This window comes from Physella acuta, unplaced genomic scaffold (genome assembly GCF_028476545.2).
Source record: "Physella acuta isolate Inbredline_101_S28 unplaced genomic scaffold, ASM2847654v3 ptg000958l, whole genome shotgun sequence".
NCBI lineage: Eukaryota > Metazoa > Mollusca > Gastropoda > Physidae > Physella > Physella acuta.
Window position 1 is genome coordinate 617,658 of NW_026732475.1, and position 22,672 is coordinate 640,329.

General features: G+C 39.2%; 1 protein-coding gene across 14 annotated transcripts in view; it reads left to right on the top strand.

The window, feature by feature from the left end:
• LOC131953839 (AMP deaminase 2) overlaps positions 1 to 22,672 on the top strand; it is a 50,070-nt gene that overhangs the window by 3,099 nt on the left and 24,299 nt on the right. For 6 of the 14 annotated variants that reach the window (XR_009388693.1, XM_059317227.1, XM_059317233.1 and 3 more), the window contains exon 3: positions 20,184 to 20,231. The exons of 2 other annotated variants lie outside the window; for them this stretch is intronic. Coding sequence is in view for 11 of the 12 variants with exons in the window: in XM_059317227.1 (XP_059173210.1) it covers positions 20,184 to 20,231 (48 nt within the window). In the remaining variant the exon portion in view is untranslated. Of the gene's footprint in view, positions 1 to 1,599; positions 1,636 to 17,530; positions 17,779 to 20,183; positions 20,232 to 22,672 lie in introns of those variants that run through there. 6 more of the 14 variants (XM_059317237.1, XM_059317239.1, XM_059317229.1 and 3 more) reach the window with 3 other exon arrangements.

A 22,672-nucleotide genomic window follows, 5' to 3' on the forward strand; every position in this document is an offset into this window, starting at 1 on the left:
CCCCCTCCCCTGCCTACGCCACTGAATGAAATACATAGAACCTACAGTAATATGTCTGTGTAATGAAATACTTAGAACATACAGTTAATCCTAGCAAATTCTGTGTAATGAAACATATAGAACATACAGTTAATCCTAGCTAATTCTGTGTAATGAAACACATAAAACATACAGTTAAGCCTAGCTAATTCTGTGTAATGAAACACATAAAACATACAGTTAAACCTAATAATTGTGTAGAATAAAACCCACACAACACCACACACTGTTCAATTGTTCACAGCAGGAGGCTTTCATTGATCCCTCAGATATTTTAGTGTCACATAACCCTGGTCTGCTAAAGCTACTGTGTCAGGCTGTAAACATATCTCTCTTCATTGAATGGCTTATCCATAATTTCACAGTGATGTAAAACTCTGGTTTATGGTACATGAATAAGAACAGGTTGTAATGTAGTACTGTTATAAAATAATATGCATATAATACATAAATACATATAACTGATGTATGAAAGAACAAGGGTTAGGTATAAATTTCATTGTTGGAAATGAGTTAACTACAGTTACAAAAAATTTCGCCTGAATACTATTTTAATACTAATTTTATTTTTTTTTCCCAACTTACATACTATGGATGGATAGCAGTGAGTTTAGTGAGACCTCATGGTAGGTCTGTATGACTTTGTATACAGTAGGTCAGTATGACCTTGTATATAGTAGGTCAATATGACTGTGTAGTCTCCAAAACATTTTTTTTACTACTTTCTCCGTCAAATATTCCTGAAGGATTTGTAAGTCTGTGTATCTCAGTTCCATTCCCCTCAAGACTTTACAACATTGTTGCAATAGAAAAAGTATATCTAGATGGAATCAAACACAACAAAACACATTTGTTAAGATTTCCCTGAGTTTTTAATTTTTGTGATCATTTTCAGCTAGTTTATTTAAACAAAGCTGCTTCTTTGAAAATATGTTGAACCAATTTTGTTTTTTAAATACATTTTTAAGGTGCTATCAAAACTTCAAGAAATAATATTCCCATAAAACACACTAAAAACAATTGTATTAATAAAATAGACTATTCGTTAATTATGTCTGATTGCTACTTTGTTGACTGATACCATCCAATGCATAGTTTGAAATGGATCTTATAAATAATGCAACAAGTACAAAAGATTAAATATGTATGCCATTCTAAGGTTGAAATTCTTGGAATATCAATAAATACTAAAAGAAATGGGTGTGGCAAACTTTTTTCTTTGGCCTATTGTTAAGATTTATCAGCTGTCAAAAAAGGTAATGTGCAAGCGGCCAGGTATTTTAACCATTGTAACTGGCAAGTGAAATTGGCCAGGTAGTAGAACTCTTGTAACTGGCAAGTAATACTGGTCAGTTAATAAAACTATTATACCTGGTAGTTGATAGTGATCAGACATAAGCACTATTCTAACGACAACAATCAGCTAATGTAGGCTACAACAAATTTGACCTCCCCCGGCGAAGAGTTCCATCCAACTCTCCTAAACCTGGTCACTAACCGCTGGCCACTGAAGACCTCTAGCTCCCACCCAGTCTTTGAATGGCCAATTTATTTTTGCAGACATCATGACATCAACATTGACAGTCAGAGCTCCAGGTAAATAGTGTGAGATTTTAACCATTGGTTCCTCTGTTTTGATTTATAATTTTCACAACTTTCTGTTCTACTTTCATTTTTATCAACTGTTTTTTTTTTTACTTTAAAAAAAAATTGTAATAGCTACTGAAATATTTTTTTTACATTTTCCAGAGTTTTTACATTATCTGTGTTAATAATATTTTTTATTACTGGTGTTTAATCCTTCTGATTTGAATCTAATTGTCAAAATTGGTTTGAAAATTATAAATCAAAATGATACTCCAGAGTGACCTTTGACCCCACCCAATGTTCCCTTACTAATCAATTGTGACTGTCATTTTTAACAAGATGGCCTACTAAGTATCTGACACAACAAGAGTGTATTCACATTTATTTTTTATTACTAATTGCTATTCTTTGTCTTGGGTAATAGATTCCAGAGTCTTATGGTAATAGACAATGTACATTTTTAAAAGTTCAGTATTAGTACATCACTGATTTCAGTCATCATAGTTGACTGTATGGGGTGGTGACTTAAGTCATCATAGTTGACTGTCTGGGGTGGTGGACTGACTCAAGTCATCATACTTGACTGTAGCTTTCATTAGGCTGGGTGTGGGTATATTGGTACAAATGTTGCCTATATTAGCTCAGTTGGCTATGAACTTGACACCATGTGTGGCTGTAGCTAGTGTCTAATTGTACCAGTGGTACAGTAGCTAGACAAGATCTCCTTTAATCTCAACTCTCAGTGACTCTCATCTCCATTGATTTAAATCTTCAACAACTCTGCTTCTACTCTACTCTATAACAATTGCTACCACCATTTGCAGTTTGTGAATTACCACGTTTTTGTTTACATTAGTATCAGAACTTAAAACCGACCAGATATAGCAGTTTGTGACTTAACCCAGATTTTTGTAGACAGGAACTTAAAACCAACCAGATATAGCAGTTTGTGACTTAACCCAGATTTTTGTAGACAGGAACTTAAAAACAACCAGACATAGCTTTCTGCTTGATTTACCTATGCCCAACAATACTGTGGTTTGATAATTGGTTTTTCCCCAAGATTTTCACAATATTGTTAAAAAATAATAACACTTATTAGATTATAACAAGTTGTAGATATAACAATTTACACCTGATGCTTCGAGCTAAACCAGTAACATGCATATTAAACACAAGTTAACTGTTTTACACCTTGCTATTGTTTAACTCTTTTAACATGAAAATTAAAGTGCAGAAAAGATCTAGACTTTCTGACCATCAAGGGTATTTAATATCTCAGATATAAATTATCTTTTACTGTATAACGTACCCTTAGGAGTTTTTATTTTAACTTGCATGATGCTGTGACCCATCTGCAAATCTGCAACTGAAAGACTGTTCTTTCACTTCCTACGGAGTTCTGAAATGTTTGAAGATAATAAAATAATGTGTGAGACACCTTGTCATAAGCATATTTGACACCACTTTCTTCTATAGGCTTTTTTGTGACCTAATTTTTTGGTGATCTATTTGGTGAGCCAACTATTTAATGACCTAATGTTAATTTAATGACCTAATTTTTTGATGATCTGATATAAAATTCCCTAAAATGAGGTCAATGTCCAAAGCATGCTTTCACCCAGCAGGGAAGGTTGTGGGTCCTTCATATGTATGTCTTGTATGGTCCTACTTGTACGGTCCTACATGTAAGTCCGGTGTGGGTCAAGTCATGAGTGGGTCCTTCATATGTATGTCATGTATGGTCCTACCTGTATGCCATGTATGGCTCCACATATATGTGATGTGGGGTACTTCTTGTATATGTCATTTGTGTGTCCTACATATATCTCATGTGGGGTCCTTCTTGTATATGTCATTTGTGTGTCCTACGTATATTTCATGTGAAGATCCTTCCAGTGTGTCATTATAGTATCACTGAGGCCACCATGGGAGGAATAGAAATAATAATTTCTTCACGAGGTTTGTTTGTGAAAGCAGGTGTCACATTTGTTGTGACATGCAGGTGTCACATTTATTGTGACATGCAGGTGTCACAGTTGTTGATGTTGTGACATGCAACTTTATTTCATGACATAAAATTATCCTCAACATATGTCAGTGTGGTTGATATCCTCTCATTATTTACACCAAGTTTTTTCACAAAAACTGGATTAGAAGAAAAAAATGTAATATCAATTTGAAAATTATTTGGTTTACGTTCCTTAGGTCATGCTAGCCTATGTTAAATATAGATCTAGTTGTTTTTTCTCTTCATGTCTTCCCCACAAGTTCGGTAACTCTGTTTAGTGTAACAGCACCTTTGTCTGCCGTGGCATCTGTTGGGTGATTTCCCTTGAGAGTTAGGCTAATCGGATCTAGGTTAAAAGGCTTGTTTGTTTACAAAGATTTACAGCTGTGTGTGGAGACTAGTTGGAATACCACCTAATTTTGCTATGGCAAACATATTACCGAATTCCGGATTCTTACGACACCCCCCCCCCAACCTTATAACATCGCCACCAAGATAGATCAAGATAGTACATAACAATTTAGGCCTAGTTAATGGGCCTAACATGCACTCTTCCTTTCACTACGTGACGTCATGGCGCGGTGAAGGGGCCGGTAACCCACATGTTTTCCTGTTAGAATTTGTAATCGCTCCTTTCTCTCGCTCCTCATTGTCCGTTCGCGAAATACACAATGATTTTTGTTTTAATCATTATTTTCGTAATCATTCGTCAATTATTTATTTTTAAAAGTTCAGAATTGCTTCTTCGAATGCTCCCCCCTCACAAAAATATGCGCAAACAGAAAAATAGCGCAACCAGAATTCTGCGCACACAGAAAAATGCGAGCACAGAAAAATGTTTGCGCTTTTTTTCTGCAAGCGCATTTTTCTTTGTGCGCAAATTTCTATTTGCGCTTTTTTTCCCGTTGCGCATCATTCTCTTCGAATGCCCCCTCCATCTTCTTTTAATGCCCCTTCCCCCTTCTTCAAAAAGCCCCCCCCCCCCATTCTTCGAATGCCCCCTCCCCCTTCTACAAATGCCCCGTCTTTAATGCTACTTGCCGCTGTGGGACCCACAAGTCTAGAGCTAACCAAAAGTACACCCGTGGTGCGACATTGAAGCGTTGGTTTGTTTGGTCTAGCGGCCCAAACTGTTTCAAGGTAAACATAACCTTACGTACAGCCGACAGACAACTGCTGGGGGGGGGGGGGGCTGAAAGAAAGCACCGCGTCACTCATAGTTCTCTGGTACTGTCCGTGTACCTGATTACATCGTGGAGAACCTTATGGGCCAGATACACGACAGTGGTTCTTAAACTGGTGGGTTAGGGCTCCTCAGACTGATAGACGATACAGGACAGGGGTTCTTAAACTGTTAGGTTAGGGCCTCCACAGACTGAAAGACGAGGTACAGGACAGCGGTTCTTGAACTGAAAGACGAGATTCCGGACTGAGGTCACTGCAGAAGAACTACCTACGTCACTGGGGTTAAAGTTCGCTGGTGCTATCAGTGTACTCGATAATGTCGTTACCAACCTTCTTTATCTCTAGTGCTGGTCGGAATACAGGGCAATGCTTCACGAACTTATCTTGTCACGTGCTGGTGGCCTATGCTCACAGCTACACCAGACAGTTGCTTCACGTAACTGCTCACCGTTACTGTAGCGCTACACCATACACCATTGGCCTATGCTCACAGCTACATCAGACTGTAGCACTACACCATACACCATTGGCCTATGCTCACAGCTACATCAGACCGTTGCTTCACGTAACTGCTCACCGTTACTGTAGCACTACACCATACACCATTGGCCTATGCTCACAGCTACATGGAACCCGTTGCTTCACGTAACTGCTCACCGTTACTGTAACACTACACCATACACCATTGGTCTATGCTCACAGCTACATGGAACCCGTTGCTTCACGTAACTGCTCACCGTTACTGTAGCACTACACCATACACCATTGGCCTATGCTCACAGCTACATGGAACCCGTTGCTTCACGTAACTGCTCACCGTTACTGTAGCACTACACCATACACCATTGGTCTATGCTCACAGCTACATCAGACAGTTGCTTCACGTAACTGCTCACCGTTACTGTAGCACTACACCATACACCATTGGTCTATGCTCACAGCTACATCAGACAGTTGCTTCACGTAACTGCTCACCGTTACTGTAGCACTACACCATACACCATTGGCCTATGCTCACAGCTACATGGAACCCGTTGCTTCACGTAACTGCTCACCGTTACTGTAGCACTACACCATACACCATTGGTCTATGCTCACAGCTACATCAGACCGTTGCTTCACGTAACTGCTCACCGTTACTGTAGCACTACACCATACACCATTGGCCTATGCTCACAGCTACATGGAACCCGTTGCTTCACGTAACTGCTCACCGTTACTGTAGCACTACACCATACACCATTGGTCTATGCTCACAGCTACATCAGACCGTTGTTTCACGTAACTGCTCACCGTTACTGTAGCACTACACCATACACCATTGGCCTATGCTCAAATCTACATGGAACCCGTTGCTTCACGTAACTGCTCACCGTTACTGTAGCACTACACCATACACCATTGGTCTATGCTCACAGCTACACCAGACCGTTGCTTCACGTAACTGCTCACCGTTACTGTAGCACTACACCATACAGTGGCGTTATTGTTTTTTTGTGTGTAGGCTTCTGAACTTTAAATGAAATTCTAGAGGTATTAAATGAAATCATAGAGATAATTAAATGAAATCCTTGAGATAATTAAATGAGTTCTAATTAAACGATCCTCCTCATATCATAGATTTTAAGAAACATATATTTTGATTGCTTTATCTCCCCTTGCTTTACGCTATAGCTTATATATACAATTGAACAAATTGCTGTTTCTATGCTAGGTAATGTTTCGTGTGTTTATTCTGTCGACTTTTCAAATATTTGTAGTAGAGAAAAGAGCGTATAACTTAGTCTCGACCCGTGTTGACAGTACTGCGGCGCGCCTTTAAAGGCTCCGGCTAAGTTGGTTGATTTGATCTCTTCCAGAGTTTCGCTGTAGGCAGTACCGGCTAGACGTAGTTCTGATCTAGCTATATGTTCCTCTCATGAGCACTACCTCCCTAGCCGACACATTATGCAGGCTTAGATAACCTCTCTAGGCCATGTTTGAACATGTTTCCTACATAGACCGTCTTGATCACTAAGGGTAGACATTAGATACCTCTCACCCCGCTATCCTTCGATCTCACGGCTGTACATACGTAAATCCCCCCCCCCCCCACACACACATAGTCACACCACCTCGCCCACATCCCCACTCACACAACCCCGCCCACACACCCTCACATTCCCCTCACACAATCTTTTTTTATCTCGCCAGTCCACGGTCTAGTCCTGGCTAAAGCCCCCCCCCCCCCCCCCCCCCATTAATAACTGTGTAAGCACCGCCTGATAGCCAACTTACCGCCTCATCCATAGGGCGGGTCCATGTGCCTCCTACCGATAGCAAGTTCAACTACCTGACCGTTCACCTCTGTATGCCGTAACCCTACTCAATCAAGGTACAAACTTTAAGCCGCCGCCCTGAGTTTAAACTTCAAAAAATGAATGAGAAATTATGTCAACAAGTTTTCTGAATTTCTGACGTACACAACTCGACCAGTTTTAGAAATAGAAGTTATTATAACTAGTGTGGCCTCTATGTAAATGGCTGTAAGCCATTTTTGAAGCAATTATTAGCTGTAAGCATGCATATACCGTGTGTCCCCGGCACTGTTTTTTGTTAGGGTCGTTCATCTCAATACTGAGGCTAGATTTACGCCTTAAGTGACCTCAGCTTTGTCCTCTCTAAATTTTACCGCTGCTCTAGAAGTTTTCCCCGCTGCAGTAATTAATTTTACGTGCTGTTGATTTTTTAAAAACTGTTCTTCTCGCTTCTGTTATCCCTGGGCAACTTACGTCATCAAAACATTTTTAGAAAGATCTTTGGTTTGTATTGCCGGCATCAAGCCTCTTTACGTGGTGCAGTGGCTAGCACAGGTTGTGTGGGCCTTAACTTGGTCGATTTCCACTTGATACAAACACGACCCTAGAAACTACCACTGGTTCATCTACTATATATTTTTTTTTCAAGAAAAAATAATAATTTCCTGTTACTAGTAACCCTGCAGGTTTTTAAATAACCCAACAAGTTACACCTTTTTCTCAAGGAATAAAGCTCAGTCTTTAAATAATTCCCCGCTGGGCAATAGAGATACAAGTAGACTTCCAGGACTTGAAATGACCCACTACACCAGTGTTTCTTCCAGACTTTTTTCTCCGGGGGGGAGGGGGCACTTGAATTTTTTTTTTATTGGGGGGGGGGGGGGCACTGTTAAAAGTATATTTTTTCTATATACATTTCATTTCGTTGGGGGGGGGGCGGTAGACTTACTTCGGGGGGGGGGGGGGGGGGGCTGAAGAGATGCCTGGAAGAAACTCTGCGCTACACCAGTATCAATGAGGACGTTGCTATCGACCACAGTACGGTCACACCGCGTGCACGTGACCTCTGGGTTGAGCTCAATAACCGATATCAACCCGCTCGTCTGCTGACACGACCTGCAGACTCCACTCCAAACTACGCACGTAGATAGAACACAAGCTATTTATAGAACATTGCATTGTTTGAACCAAAGGTTCTCAAAATATTTCAAACGAGCTGACCCACGCCGCTATTTAGTTGTTTTATTTTCTACTTTTCAGTACTTCGTAGTTAGTGAATTCGACACTACCCTCCCTTCCATGCGTGCGTTTACGTGGTGTCTCGCATGGTCCCCATGAAGAGAATTATATATATAGAAGATGAGGGTTTTGTACAACATAACACTCTGGAATTACTTGATTGATTGATATTCTAACCAGATTGTTCGGCGGTTAAAACTTGCGCCATACCTGCTGCGGTATTGATCGCGATCCACCGTTCGTCATGTTGTTATTTTGTGGCTGGTCAAATAGGTTGTGGGTCGTGTGGTTATTTTTGTGGCTGGTCAAATAGGTTGTGGGTCACGTGGTTTAATTAGCCACAGTAAACACATGGGATTAGAGCTAGAGCTCGATCATACTTGAATATTGTGTTATCAGAGAACTCAGGGTACCGTCATTTACGGAAGGCGAGGTTGTTCGACTGCCAAGCCTAAAGTCACGAGTTCGGATCCCGGGCTAGAGCGCGTCTACCCAGCTCTGATGGGTGCCTGGCTCACGTTAGAGAAAGTAAAAGTAATTTTAAAAAACTGCTCGCTCTCGTTTAGATCAGCTACATGGCTATTTGAATACATAACATAAATACAGTCTTCTTGTTAGGCACAATACATTTATTACTCACTGATTGCAACAACAACAAAAAATGATCGTGTAGTTAGTAAAATAATGTAGTACGTCTTTTGTGTTATAAGAGTACAGAATCCTTGTCTAAATCATTCTGGGGACCTCTGGTTTAATGCCGGTAAAACTGAAAAGGTCAGGTGAATCCTAGCTCACAGTTTGACGGTCTATTTTTGGCCGTCTCGACACGTGAGGCCGTTCGTCAATGTTTTGGATTGTTAACTCACAACATTGTGTAAGGGAGATAACTAGCCATATTTTTTAAAATTACCTCCCTTTGTTAACTCTACATGCCGTGCTGATATTAGGCTTAGAATCGATGTGTGTGCAATACATAAATGTTATATGGTGGACACGGGCTGCTGTTATTGATGGAGGCTGATCTTTATGAAAGGAAATGAATTTATTTAGAGGTGATTGATCTTCCTGCGTTAAATGAGAATTGCCCCACTTTATGTTACTTGTATATTTAATTGGCGCGTTCGTGTCGTTTTCATTTAAAAATCATAAATGATCTGGAGCCACAATTTTACTTGTTGACAAATGTTTTGGAATCTCTTTCCATATATATATATATATATATATATATATATATATATATATATATATATATATATATATATATATATATATATATATATATATATATATATATATATATATATCGTGAGAAAATAAATATATTTATTTAGTTTTTTATTCATGGTGGAAGGTGTGAAGCGCCCCCCCCCCCTTTTATAAATGGCCTCTGGGTCAAGCGTTAATCCTTGTCCGAGTTCTATGACAACCGGAAGTGTAAGGTTGGGGTTTACTGCGCATGTGCCACCGAGATGTCCTCACGAGCTTAATTTCCCCATCAGTGCCAGGAAACGCTGGAGCCGCTACCACTGAACGCATGAATAGAGTGAGTGACCTTTGACCTTGTTACTGAGGTCGGTGGTTGACACTAGGCTTACATAGACGGAAGTACATCACGTCTAGATCATACTCTGCTGATTACTGTTGAAGTAATTATCTCATTATCTTAAGTGATATTGTTTCGACATTGGTCGAACATTTCAAAACTTTTAAAAATCTCAGTTTTGATTATATCTGTTAGAAATTCAATAACGGCGATTGACCTTGTAGTCTTCTAAAAAATATCTGGTTAATTATTATTTTAGTGCCGTCATAATAATAATCCACTATGCTCATCGCTTCAATCTTTTCTCATTCAATTTCTCTCCTCTCCCCCCCCCCCCCCCCCCCTCTTCCTGTCTTTATCGAGCGGCCCATACTTTTCCGGTTTCTGTGCCTGTTGGTTTGGGTGTGGACATTGGCTAGGACGGCAGTCACGTGCATGATTCACGTTGCCATGACGACAGGTGTCATTGAAACACCTCAGTGCCATAGAGACAGGCCAGAGCCTGTTGTCAGATGGTTGACAACACTCTAAACATTCAACAACTGTTTTAGTTGTTCAATGTATTGACAACACTCTAAACATTCAACAACTATGTCTTGACGACACTCTAAACATTCAACAACTGTTTAAGTTGTTCAATGTTTTGACAACACTCTAAACATTCAACAACTCTGTCTTGACAACACTCTAAACATTCAACAACTGTTTAAGTTGTTCATATGATGACAACACTCTAAACATTCAACAACTGTTTATGTTGTTCATATGATGACAACACTCTAAACATTCAACAACTGTTTATGTTGTTCATATGATGACAACACTCTAAACATTCAACAACTGTTTATGTTGTTCATATGATGACAACACTCTAAACATTCAACAACTGTTTTAGTTGTTCATATGATGACAACACTCTAAACATTCAACAACTGTTTTAGTTGTTCATATGATGACAACACTCTAAACATTCAACAACTGTTTTAGTTGTTCATATGATGACAACACTCTAAACATTCAACAACTGTTTTAGTTGTTCATATGATGACAACACTCTAAACATTCAACAACTGTTTTAGTTGTTCATATGATGACAACACTCTAAACATTCAACAACTGTTTATGTTGTTCATATGATGACAACACTCTAAACATTCAACAACTGTTTATGTTGTTCATATGATGACAACACTCTAAACATTCAACAACTGTTTATGTTGTTCATATGATGACAACACTCTAAACATTCAACAACTGTTTTAGTTGTTCATATGATGACAACACTCTAAACATTCAACAACTGTTTTAGTTGTTCATATGATGACAACACTCTAAACATTCAACAACTGTTTTAGTTGTTCATATGATGACAACACTCTAAACATTCAACAACTGTTTTAGTTGTTCATATGATGACAACACTCTAAACATTCAACAACTGTTTTAGTTGTTCATATGATGACAACACTCTAAACATTCAACAACTGTTTTAGTTGTTCATATGATGACAACACTCTAAACATTCAACAACTGTTTTAGTTGTTCATATGATGACAACACTCTAAACATTCAACAACTGTTTATGTTGTTCATATGATGACAACACTCTAAACATTCAACAACTGTTTTAGTTGTTCATATGATGACAACACTCTAAACATTCAACAACTGTTTTAGTTGTTCATATGATGACAACACTCTAAACATTCAACAACTGTTTTAGTTGTTCATATGATGACAACACTCTAAACATTCAACAACTGTTTTAGTTGTTCATATGATGACAACACTCTAAACATTCAACAACTGTTTTAGTTGTTCATATGATGACAACACTCTAAACATTCAACAACTGTTTTAGTTGTTCATATGATGACAACACTCTAAACATTCAACAACTGTTTAAGTTGTTCATATGATGACAACACTCTAAACATTCAACCACAGTTTTAGTTGTTCATATGATGACAACACTCTAAACATTCAACAACTGTTTTAGTTGTTCATATGATGACAACACTCTAAACATTCAACAACTGTTTTAGTTGTTCATATGATGACAACACTCTAAACATTCAACAACTGTTTAAGTTGTTCATATGATGACAACACTCTAAACATTCAACAACTGTTTTAGTTGTTCATATGATGACAACACTCTAAACATTCAACAACTGTTTTAGTTGTTCATATGATGACAACACTCTAAACATTCAACAACTGTTTTAGTTGTTCATATGATGACAACACTCTAAACATTCAACAACTGTTTATGTTGTTCATATGATGACAACACTCTAAACATTCAACAACTGTTTTAGTTGTTCATATGATGACAACACTCTAAACATTCAACAACTGTTTTAGTTGTTCATATGATGACAACACTCTAAACATTCAACAACTGTTTTAGTTGTTCATATGATGACAACACTCTAAACATTCAACAACTGTTTTAGTTGTTCATATGATGACAACACTCTAAACATTCAACAACTGTTTTAGTTGTTCATATGATGACAACACTCTAAACATTCAACAACTGTTTTAGTTGTTCATATGATGACAACACTCTAAACATTCAACAACTGTTTTAGTTGTTCATATGATGACAACACTCTAAACATTCAACAACTGTTTTAGTTGTTCATATGATGACAACACTCTAAACATTCAACAACTGTTTTAGTTGTTCATATGATGACAACACTCTAAACATTCAACAACTGTTTTAGTTGTTCATATGATGACAACACTCTAAACATTCAACAACTGTTTTAGTTGTTCATATGATGACAACACTCTAAACATTCAACAACTGTTTTAGTTGTTCATACGATGGTGATATCCGCTGCTCCCCTGTATTTCAAACACGGACAAAATAGAGAGGCTGGTTTATATTAGTGGCAGCAGGTCGTCATGACTTTTTAATTTAAGGCTGAGTTGATTACACATTAGGCCTAGGGATAAATAGCATCACATATTTTATTTTCACCGCGCTAAGAAAGTCACATTTAATGCACACTCACACACACAAACACGTTATAACGTTTTATTGCCTTGCGCTGTTTGTTTTCGTATGTCGATACACTCAACCACATTTTACCTGATCCTAGGCATTGTACCATCATGGTGTTATACTAGCATTTTGCTACACCATCATAGTGCTACGCCATCAAGATATACTAGCATGGTGCTACACCATCATAGTGATACACCATCGTGTTATACTAGCATAGTGCTACACCATCATAGTGCTAGACCAGCATGGTGCTAGACCAGCATGGTGCTAGACTAGCATGGTGCTAGACCAGCATGGTGCTAGACTAGCATGGCGCTAGACCAGCATGGTGCTAGACTAGCATGGTGCTAGACTAGCATGGCGCTAGACTAGCATGGTGCTAGACCAGCATGGTGCTAGACTAGCATGGCGCTAGACCAGCATGGTGCTAGACTAATAGTGACGTGATGAGGATGGGCAAATATTTCTCGATATCCATGACGTCATCACAAGAAGTAAAACGCCGTGGCCGTTCTGAGACAGACACACAACATTGATCCTATACCTGTGTGACAGTGTTGTCCTGGGGGGGGGGGAGGAATGACAACTTGAAATATAATATGCCAGCTCCAACCAAGAGTTTACCTTATATATGTCCCTGTACATATCTTCTTTCCCCCCCCCCCCCCAAGGGTTTCGATTTTCGCTTTGCTAGCGTCACGCGCTAATTGGTTTGGAAAGATTTCGATGATGTTGACCTATCGGTTAGGTAGTTTAGAGTGATCGATGTTGGTTTATTGCTGAGTACTCTTGAGTGCTGTGATTTCCTGCCCGTAGTTTGTTGGGCTGTGTGCTGTCTGTGGATTGATGCATCTCTTCTCTCTCTATACATACATATATGCCATCAGTTTTAAACATTGTGGAGAGTGTATTTTAGCTGACTGGTGTATTCGCCTTGGTAATTTTCTGTGGAGTTAGATGGACCTGTTATTCCAGAGGTTAGGAGATTCACTGGTCCAACACTGACCACGGCTGACAACACCATACACAGTATAGATCCTCGGATGTGACTTTTTTTATTGCGACCTACTAGGGTCGGACGTCACATCCGGGTTGGTGTGACGTCACGCCTGGTTTGGATTAGTCGTCAAATCAAGTTGCTTAAAATATCACTTTCGTTGTGGTGCTGAATCATGTCTAGTTTGGTGTGATATCAGTTTCTATCAGACGTCACAACTGTTATAGATCTAACCGCGGGCAGTTTGATGTGCCATCACAGTGGGTTGATTTGTGACATCACTGTTGAGGTGACATCACAGTAGGTTGATGTGTGACATCACGATTGATGTGAGATATCACAGTTGGTTGATGTGAGACATCACAGTTGGTTGATGTGTGACATCACGGTTGGTTGATGTGTGACATCACGGTTGATGTGTGACATCACAGTTGGTTGATGTGTGACATCACAGTTGGTTGATGTGTGACATCACAGTTGGTCGATGTGTGACATCACAGTTGGTTGATGTGTGACATCACAGTTCGTTGATGTGTGACATCACAGTTCGTTGATGTGTGACATCACAGTTCGTTGATGTGTGACATCACGGTTGATGTTAGACATCACAGTTGGTTGATGTGTGACATCACAGTTGGTTGATGTTTGACATCACGGTTGGTTGATGTGTGACATCACGGTTGATGTGTGACATCACGGTTGATGTGTGACATCACAGTTGGTTGATGTGTGACATCACGGTTGGTTGATGTGTGACATCACAGTTGGTTGATGTGTGACATCACAGTTGGTTGATGTGTGACATCACAGTTGGTTGATGTGTGACATCACAGTTGGTTGATGGGTGACATCACTTGGTTGATGTGTGACATCACAGTTGGTTGATGTTTGACATCACAGTTGGTTGATGTGTGACATCACTTGGTTGATGTGTGATATCACAGTTGGTTGATGTGTGACATCACAGTTGGTTGATGTGTGACATCATGGTTGATGTGTGATATCACAGTTGGTTGACGTGAGACATCACAGTTTATTCGGTGTGATAACGCCTGTAAAGTTTGCATTTAAAAAATGAATTAGCTGATTAAGCGCTCAACACAGTCATATGACACTCATTAATGGCACTTTAATCACGTGACTAGAAGGTATTTTATTGTATGGGCGTGGCGACACAGCCCGGGGGTGAGGCCAACCTGTAATCACTAGACTACTCTTGGCGTGGCGTGGGTTTGAACCCGGACTGAAATCATTGTCAATCAATCCTGATCAATAGGTTATCATGTGGTTAAGTGCGCTATTGATTGCTGCGACTCTGTAAGACAAGTTTAGTTGTTGTTTTTTAAACTCAATTTACTGTTGTATAAATAATTCATGGAGATTCGGTTATAAATCAGGTGACAATTATATAATTTTTATATTATACAAGGCTAAACTCAAAAAGGACAAGAAGTTATTAATTTATGATTGTTTGGGTCCTAGATCTCTCCACTCCTGACTACTTAATATAGCTTGAACTCTGTATTTCTGTAATATTTTCACCATGCACGTCTCATCTCAGTTTTGTAAATAACCATTTCTGCCTCGTTTTAAAAGAAAATAATTGTCCCAAGAATTCATGAAATGTAATTTAAAATTTCTTTTATTATAGTGATGTTGACCTGTAGTTTTGTAACAGTTCGTGATTTAACTTAAAAATAACTTGTGACGACAATTTTTTTTAAAAATCCCTTTTTCGTAGAATTCCAATGTTGGATCTCCTTTTAACCCTGCAGTTCAAAAAAAATTCTTGGAATGTTTCTTGGGTAAAAACATGCGTTGTCCTGAAATTCCATGCTTTAATTAGCGTCATTTCCAGCATCTTCTTTCGACCAGCTCTTTCCTGGCATCGCTGGGGATAAAAAAATTATTTAGCTGCAGTGACATGTTGCGACATCACGATAAAAAATGGAGTGTGTTCTTTAAGTCTCTATTGATCACACGAGTTGTCGTACTTGCATCGTCGACTCGCATACATTTGTTTATTAAATATCACGGCTTGAAGAGGATTGTGCTGCCGGATTGTATGATTGGAGTGGATTGTGTTGCGGGATGGTTGGTTGGTAAGAGGACGCGCTTCACCAAACACATGCACTAAGCTTGTTGGGGATGTGGGTATTTATATCGGTATGTGTTGGTGATTTGTGTTTGTTTACAATTGGATCAGTCAATGGTTCACGTTTGGCTGGATGTGGGTATTTATATCGGTATGTGTTGGTGATTTGTGTTTGTTTACATTTGGATCAGTCTATGGTTCACGTTTAGCTGGATGTGGGTATTTATATCGGTATGTGTTGGAGGTTTGTGTTTGTTTACAATTGGATCGGTCAATGGTTCACGTTTGGCTGGATGTGGGTATTTATATCGGTATGTGTTGGCGATTTGTGTTTGTTTACAATTGGAGAAGTCTATGGTTCACGTTTGGCTGGATGTGGGTATTTATATCGGTATGTGTTGGCGATTTGTGTTTGTTTACAATTGGATCAGTCAATGGTTCACGTTTGGCTGGATGTGGGTATTTATATCGGTATGTGTTGGCGATTTGTGTTTGTTTACAATTGGATCAGTCAATGGTTCACGTTTGGCTGGATGTGGGTATTTATATCGGTATGTGTTGGCGATTTGTGTTTGTTTACAATTGGATCAGTCAATGGTTCACGTTTGGCTGGATGTGGGTATTTATATCGGTATGTGTTGGCGATTTGTGTTTGTTTACAATTGGATCAGTCTATGGTTCACGTTTGACTGCTAGTAGAAATGGCTAGGTGATTTTCGTACCTTGACACTGTACGATAGTGGGCTTTGTGGAGCAGGTTCGTGTAGTTTTTGGAGCAGGTTCTTCTTGTTTTTGGAGTAGGTTCGTATAGTTTCTGGAGTAGGTTCTTCTTGTTTCTGGAGTAGGTTCTGGAGTAGGTTCGTGTTGCTTTTGGAGCAGGTTCGTATAGTTTCTGGAGCAGGTTCGTCTAGTTTCTGGAGCAGGTTCTTCTTGTTTTTGGAGTAGGTTCTTCTTGTTTCTGGAGTAGGTTCTGGAGTAGGTTCGTGTTGCTTTTGGAGCAGGTTCGTATAGTTTCTAGAGTAGGTTCTTCTTGTTTCTAGAGTAGGTTCGTATTGCTTTTGGAGCAGGTTCGTGTTGTTGCAGGAGTAGAAGTGTGTTCTTTCAGCATTGTTTGTATTATGTTGAGCATTATACGACTAGTGTTTTAATTAGACACAAATCTATGATTATCCTTGCTGGTTTTGAGTAACTGCTCTGTATTGATAATGTATTGCTCTGATGGAGTTTTTATCAATGGTGAGCTACAGATTGATAACAGAAATTTAGTTTTCTCATTTGAATATCTAGGCGACTGTCGCACGGCGGTTGATGATGTTGTGACTTGTGAGGTCACGATGTCAAAATATGGAACAATGACATGGCGGTTGTGAGCGGTTTGAGGGGGGGGGGCGTAAGTCACCCAGCTGTAGTTGTGTATGGGACAGTTGCTGTATGGCATTCGGTTCATGTTGGTCTACTAGATCACATTAGGATTAGCGTGTCCGTCTATAAGTTCATGACAGTAAAGTGTTCATCTGTTGGTAGTGCTAGCAGTCCAAGATACATCGGTCACATAACAATAGACCTAGTGACTCCAGATATCGAAGGGGTTGGTGGCTAAGCCCATACAAGCCCTCTCTCTGATGGTAGATTCTCACAGTCATTCTAAGGTTTAAAGTTGATATTCGTCTAGTGTAAACAAACAACAAACGTCAGTGTGGGGCCAGGCATTGAGACATGCCTAAGTTACGGAGACAGTCTCTGTTGGATATCATCTTGTGTGAGTAAGTAGCACATTGCTCTTTTGGGGGATACTGTATATAGACTATATATGTAGAGAGAGAGACAGACAGAATTGGAGAGAGGTGGATGGTTGGATGAATGAGATTTAGCGAGATTAAAGATGATGTAAATATAGATTTTATTTTAAGTGTAAAAGAAAAGATTATACATAACCAAATTTACATATATATACACACATATATAAATATTGATATCTACATGTTTGATGTACACTTGTTAGTTAACTGCGATGTTTGTGCGATGAACGCACGACTTAACTTGCAAAGATCTGTTGTACCCCACTCCTCTAGTCTTGTTGGCTTTAAGATCTTTTCTACCCCACTACTGAATACTTTGTGGCCTTTGATGTGACGGGGTCCTATTTTTCTTCTCCTTTTTTTTCTTTTCTTTTGACAACATTTATGTAAAGGAATCCGGTCTGGGCTGCTCGTATTGAATGTTGTGTGCACATTTTTTGGTAACCCGGTTAGCATTAACTTGTAGCCCGGTTAGTGTTAAGTTGTAGCCCGGTTAGCGTTAACTTGTAGCGCGGTTAGTGTTAACTTGTAGCCCGGTTAGTGTTAACTTGTAGCCCGGTTAGCGTTAACTTGTAGCCCGATTAGCGTTAAGTTGTAACCCGGTTAGTTAGCGTTAACTTGTAGCCACCATCAAGTGCTATCAAGCTCGACATTCCACGGCACATAATTTTTATTATCTCAATTTTCTGTAGGGGGTTTTGTCTTGACAAGTGATTCCCATTAATCAAACAGTGTTTCGAAGGTTCAGAAGGGGGGGGGGGGGGTAAATGTACAGTCCAACAACACAATAGTTAGTCTACCTTCAATTGTGTACTTCGACTTGATTTGGGCACATGGCTTCAAAGGGTTGGAGAGTCCAGGTACATTTGGGTGGAGTCTTACAGAGAAGCTCCTGTCTGGTTTAAGCTTTGTTGTCATTGATATGTACATTTTATAACTTTGTTGAGTACCTTGTGCAGTGTTGAATTGAAGGGATGTTTTATAGTTCTAGAGGACTTTGGGCAAATGGTAGTTTACAGCCAGGAGAGCTTAATCTGTTATTTTGATACAGTAGTACACCAGGGAGCTTAACTGGTCTCTCACTTAGTCCATAGGCCTTAACATGAGAAGACATCCTTCTTCTTCTTCTTCTTCGTTCTTAATTATAAGTGTTGAAGGGGATCGAGATTTATCTGCCAGTGGGTTTGAACTCGATACTTTGTTCGAATTTATCAACCATGAGCTTTTTGCCGACTCGAACACGCCTCCAACACAATTAAGCGTTACGTGTCAACTGGTTATGCGCCATTGAGGCCATTGACTCCGATTTCAGCCTGCTTTTCTTTTTGGATTTGCTTCCATAGCCTTTGTCCAATCAAGAACAAACTACAAGGCAGCAGTTGTTTAATTTTGGAGTTGTCTCTCCTAGAAGAGTGGCTGTCCCCAGCTAACGAGCCTCATCCAAGAACTGTTCTAAGCTAAAAAAAAAAGTTCTGTCTATTAAGGCACATGTAACGTCTACTAAAACATCACCACCAACTGCAACCTATGTCATATTTACATCTGCTCTGTGCCTAGTACAATTAAGGCAAATGTCATGCCAACTAAAACATCACCACCAACTACATTACATTCTACATCATATTAACATCTAAGTTATTCAATACCTACCTATATACTTGTATTTTTGTATTTGTTTACAAATTTGAAACTACTGCCTGTTGACTAAGCGTTTGACTGTAGATTAAGTTCCATCTGTTGAGTTATGTAATCACTTCTCTACCCGGAGCATGTGGTTGTTTTATCTAACAAAACATTTGGTGCATGTAAAAAATAATTGACAGGTCTGGATGATTGAGCGTAGTACTTATTTAGGTTTTGCGCAAATATTTTTTTTAACACAAAGCATTTGTACCTTAACATATGCTTTGATGTTTTCCAATTTTTTAATTAATTGCGTTTGCAAATTACTAGGACGAAAGAATAAGAATCCTACCGTTATTTCTGCGGCCTAGTTGACCTTTTAATCCTAGAATATTTTTTTTTACATTTTTTAATTAAATTCATTATGTCCCTTTTCTAGTCAAATACACAGTTTTGTCCCCTTAATAAGTGTATGATGTTCTGTTCTGCACATTCACTCATCAGAATGACGTGCGTTTTTATATGTATTACAACAGACGAGTCATGAAGTGTAGTCATGTTTGAATCAATAGGGAAGAAAAGGTTTAATTGGAAACAGCTGCAAAAAAAACAACAAAATAAAGTTGTTTAATTTTTAAAAAGATGGAATATCCCAATGTGTATACCATTACTACCAAACTATGGAGGCAGGTTTGAAATAGACGAGTCTAATTTAGTTGTTTTTTTCCTCTTGTCTAACTCCACAGCGTTCCTGTGACGCCTGTCTCAAGTCAGTCTTTTATATTGGACGGGAGGTAACTCTCGTTGTAACATTTATACTTTGAGTTCATGGTTGTTTTTTTTTTTATATATTTGTTAGTAGTTTCCCTTATTAGATGTGCTTGGAGATAAAGGGTCAATAGAATTATAAATAGCTGGTGTTTTATTTTCATAGTTGTAACTGTTGCTTTATTTTTGTTCCCATCAAAAAATAAATTAGTATGAAATTGAACGAGCGTAGGCCTACTTTATAAAACGCGTGTATTATTTCAATCTGGAAAAATACTTTTTGATTACACTCATGTGTAAGTTGTAGGTGATATAACCATTACACTCGTGTGTAAGCTGTAGGTGATGTAACCATTACTCTCGTATAGCTCTGTGCTAGGTATGTGGTCTCTTCTTATTTTAGTCTTACAGCGGTCAGCAACTTTTTATTTCTATTTAATTTGTAAACATGGCATGTTTATCTGCACACGTTAAAACGGGGAGATGGGAAGCTGAACGTAGGTAGGCTAAGATAAGTGGTGAAAGACACGACACATTTTACTAGTGTAACAGTTTTTATGGTCCATTTCGCACACGAAAACAACATTAACGTTAGACACACAACAGAAAAGGCTGGGGTTTCTTTGTTGTTGTTGTTTGATTGTATTGTATTGTATCTTTACACAAGAAAGTTAGTTGCAGGTTAGGGCCCATGTTGCTGAGGCCTCAGGTTCCCTAGTCCCCAGGTTGCTGGGGACCCGAGTTGTCTAGGTCTCAGGTTGCCAACCGCTACCATAGCCTATAGACTTAGACGCTGGGTGGGGTAAATGTTGTTCCCATAATGTTCCAGTGTCGTCCTCCACCCCTACCCACATTTTTTGCTGTTGTATTTTATATCATTGATTTGTGTGTGTAGTCTACCACGCTTCCTTCTATTATGAGCACCACCATTATTCAACAGTTTGCTGTCAAACGCTGGTTTGGTCTTACTTTGACAACCAACATTTGAAACGCTGAATTTATCACATGTATAGCTTGCGTAGACACTAGTGTCGATGCAACGTTGCTTTTTATGTCCGCGAGTTTTTCTGTTGACATTACGTTTAAAGCAGTTAACAGTGCAACATTAGCTGTTGGTTGGTTTTGTAATACGGACTGACAACTAGTAACACGGGGTTTAAATAACGGAGATGGTTTGTGGTGAGGTCAAGGTGAGTTTTTAAGATGTCGCACTGTCGCCAACCTTTGTGACTTGACACGCCCTAATGACGCAACTGTTAACACCCTTAGGACGCTTTGGTATACACGTTTGTAGCGCCACAGGTACACCTCAATTTCGCCACTGACACACTTCTGTGACGCCATAGTAACAGTCCAAACGACCGTATAAATCCAGCTCACATCGTGACTTCGCTTACAAGCTGAGACGCTAGCCAGGGGTCTTCAAACTTTTCAGTCCGAGGGCCGCATTAACTATCAAATTTCAGTTCGGGGGCCAGTTTCTTCCAGTTTCTGAGCAAGTTCCTCAGCCAACTCCAACAAACGTTTTTTTTCCGTGGACAAAAAGATCTCCGCGGCCGGATGAGAGGACCTCGCGGGCCGCATCCGGCCCGCGGGCCGTAGTTTGGAGACCCCTGCGCTAGGCTAAAGTACAATAAAATGACACCAGTGTGAAACTTTTTCACTTTAGCCTAATTGTAGCCTACCCTCCGTTTTGGGTTATTGCTTGATAACTGAACTATATTTGGAGAAGTATTTTGTTTTAATGTTGGAGTAATTGGGGTAAATTTAGGGTAAATAAACACTTGTATGATTCTATAATTTTAAACGTTTAGTCTAAAAAATATTTCAAAACATGAAGTTGAGCTAGACCCACTGTCAAATCTCCCCCAATGAACCGTTGTCTTTACCACGCCAATAGCTGGTTCTATCGAGGCCTGTTTGGTCTGGATCGCTTGATTACGTAAGGCATCGCGTCATTGTGGTGTGGCAGACAGGGGAGATAAGTGGGACGGGGAGATCGATCTCCTTGCTCAACAGACGACGTATTTCCGGTGACCGAGTGTCGTCTGCTGGTCGGTGAGCTGGTGGAAAGTTCAAACTGGCCGGTAAAAAAATACCACGAGCCAGGATGCGTTTTTTTTCTCCCCAAATAGGATTTTTTTTAACACTCATTGAAGAAGAAAAATTATTCAATTATGGTAGTTGGAATTGCTGTTAGATTTTAGTGTTATCTTTGTACATAACATGAAGTAGGCTAATAAATTAAGCTATTCTTATGATTATATTAATATAGCTGAAAATCTCTCTTTCATTAATCAATTAATTAACACCAATCTTGTCAAATACTTGTTTTAATTAGAACAGGTCAACAATCCATTAGTTAAGTGTGACCCATCTCCCATTATAAATTAATTGATTAACTGTCACCTGTGATTTCTCTAATTACTGAAGTGACAACACTTTCTAATTACAAGCACCAGCAGCT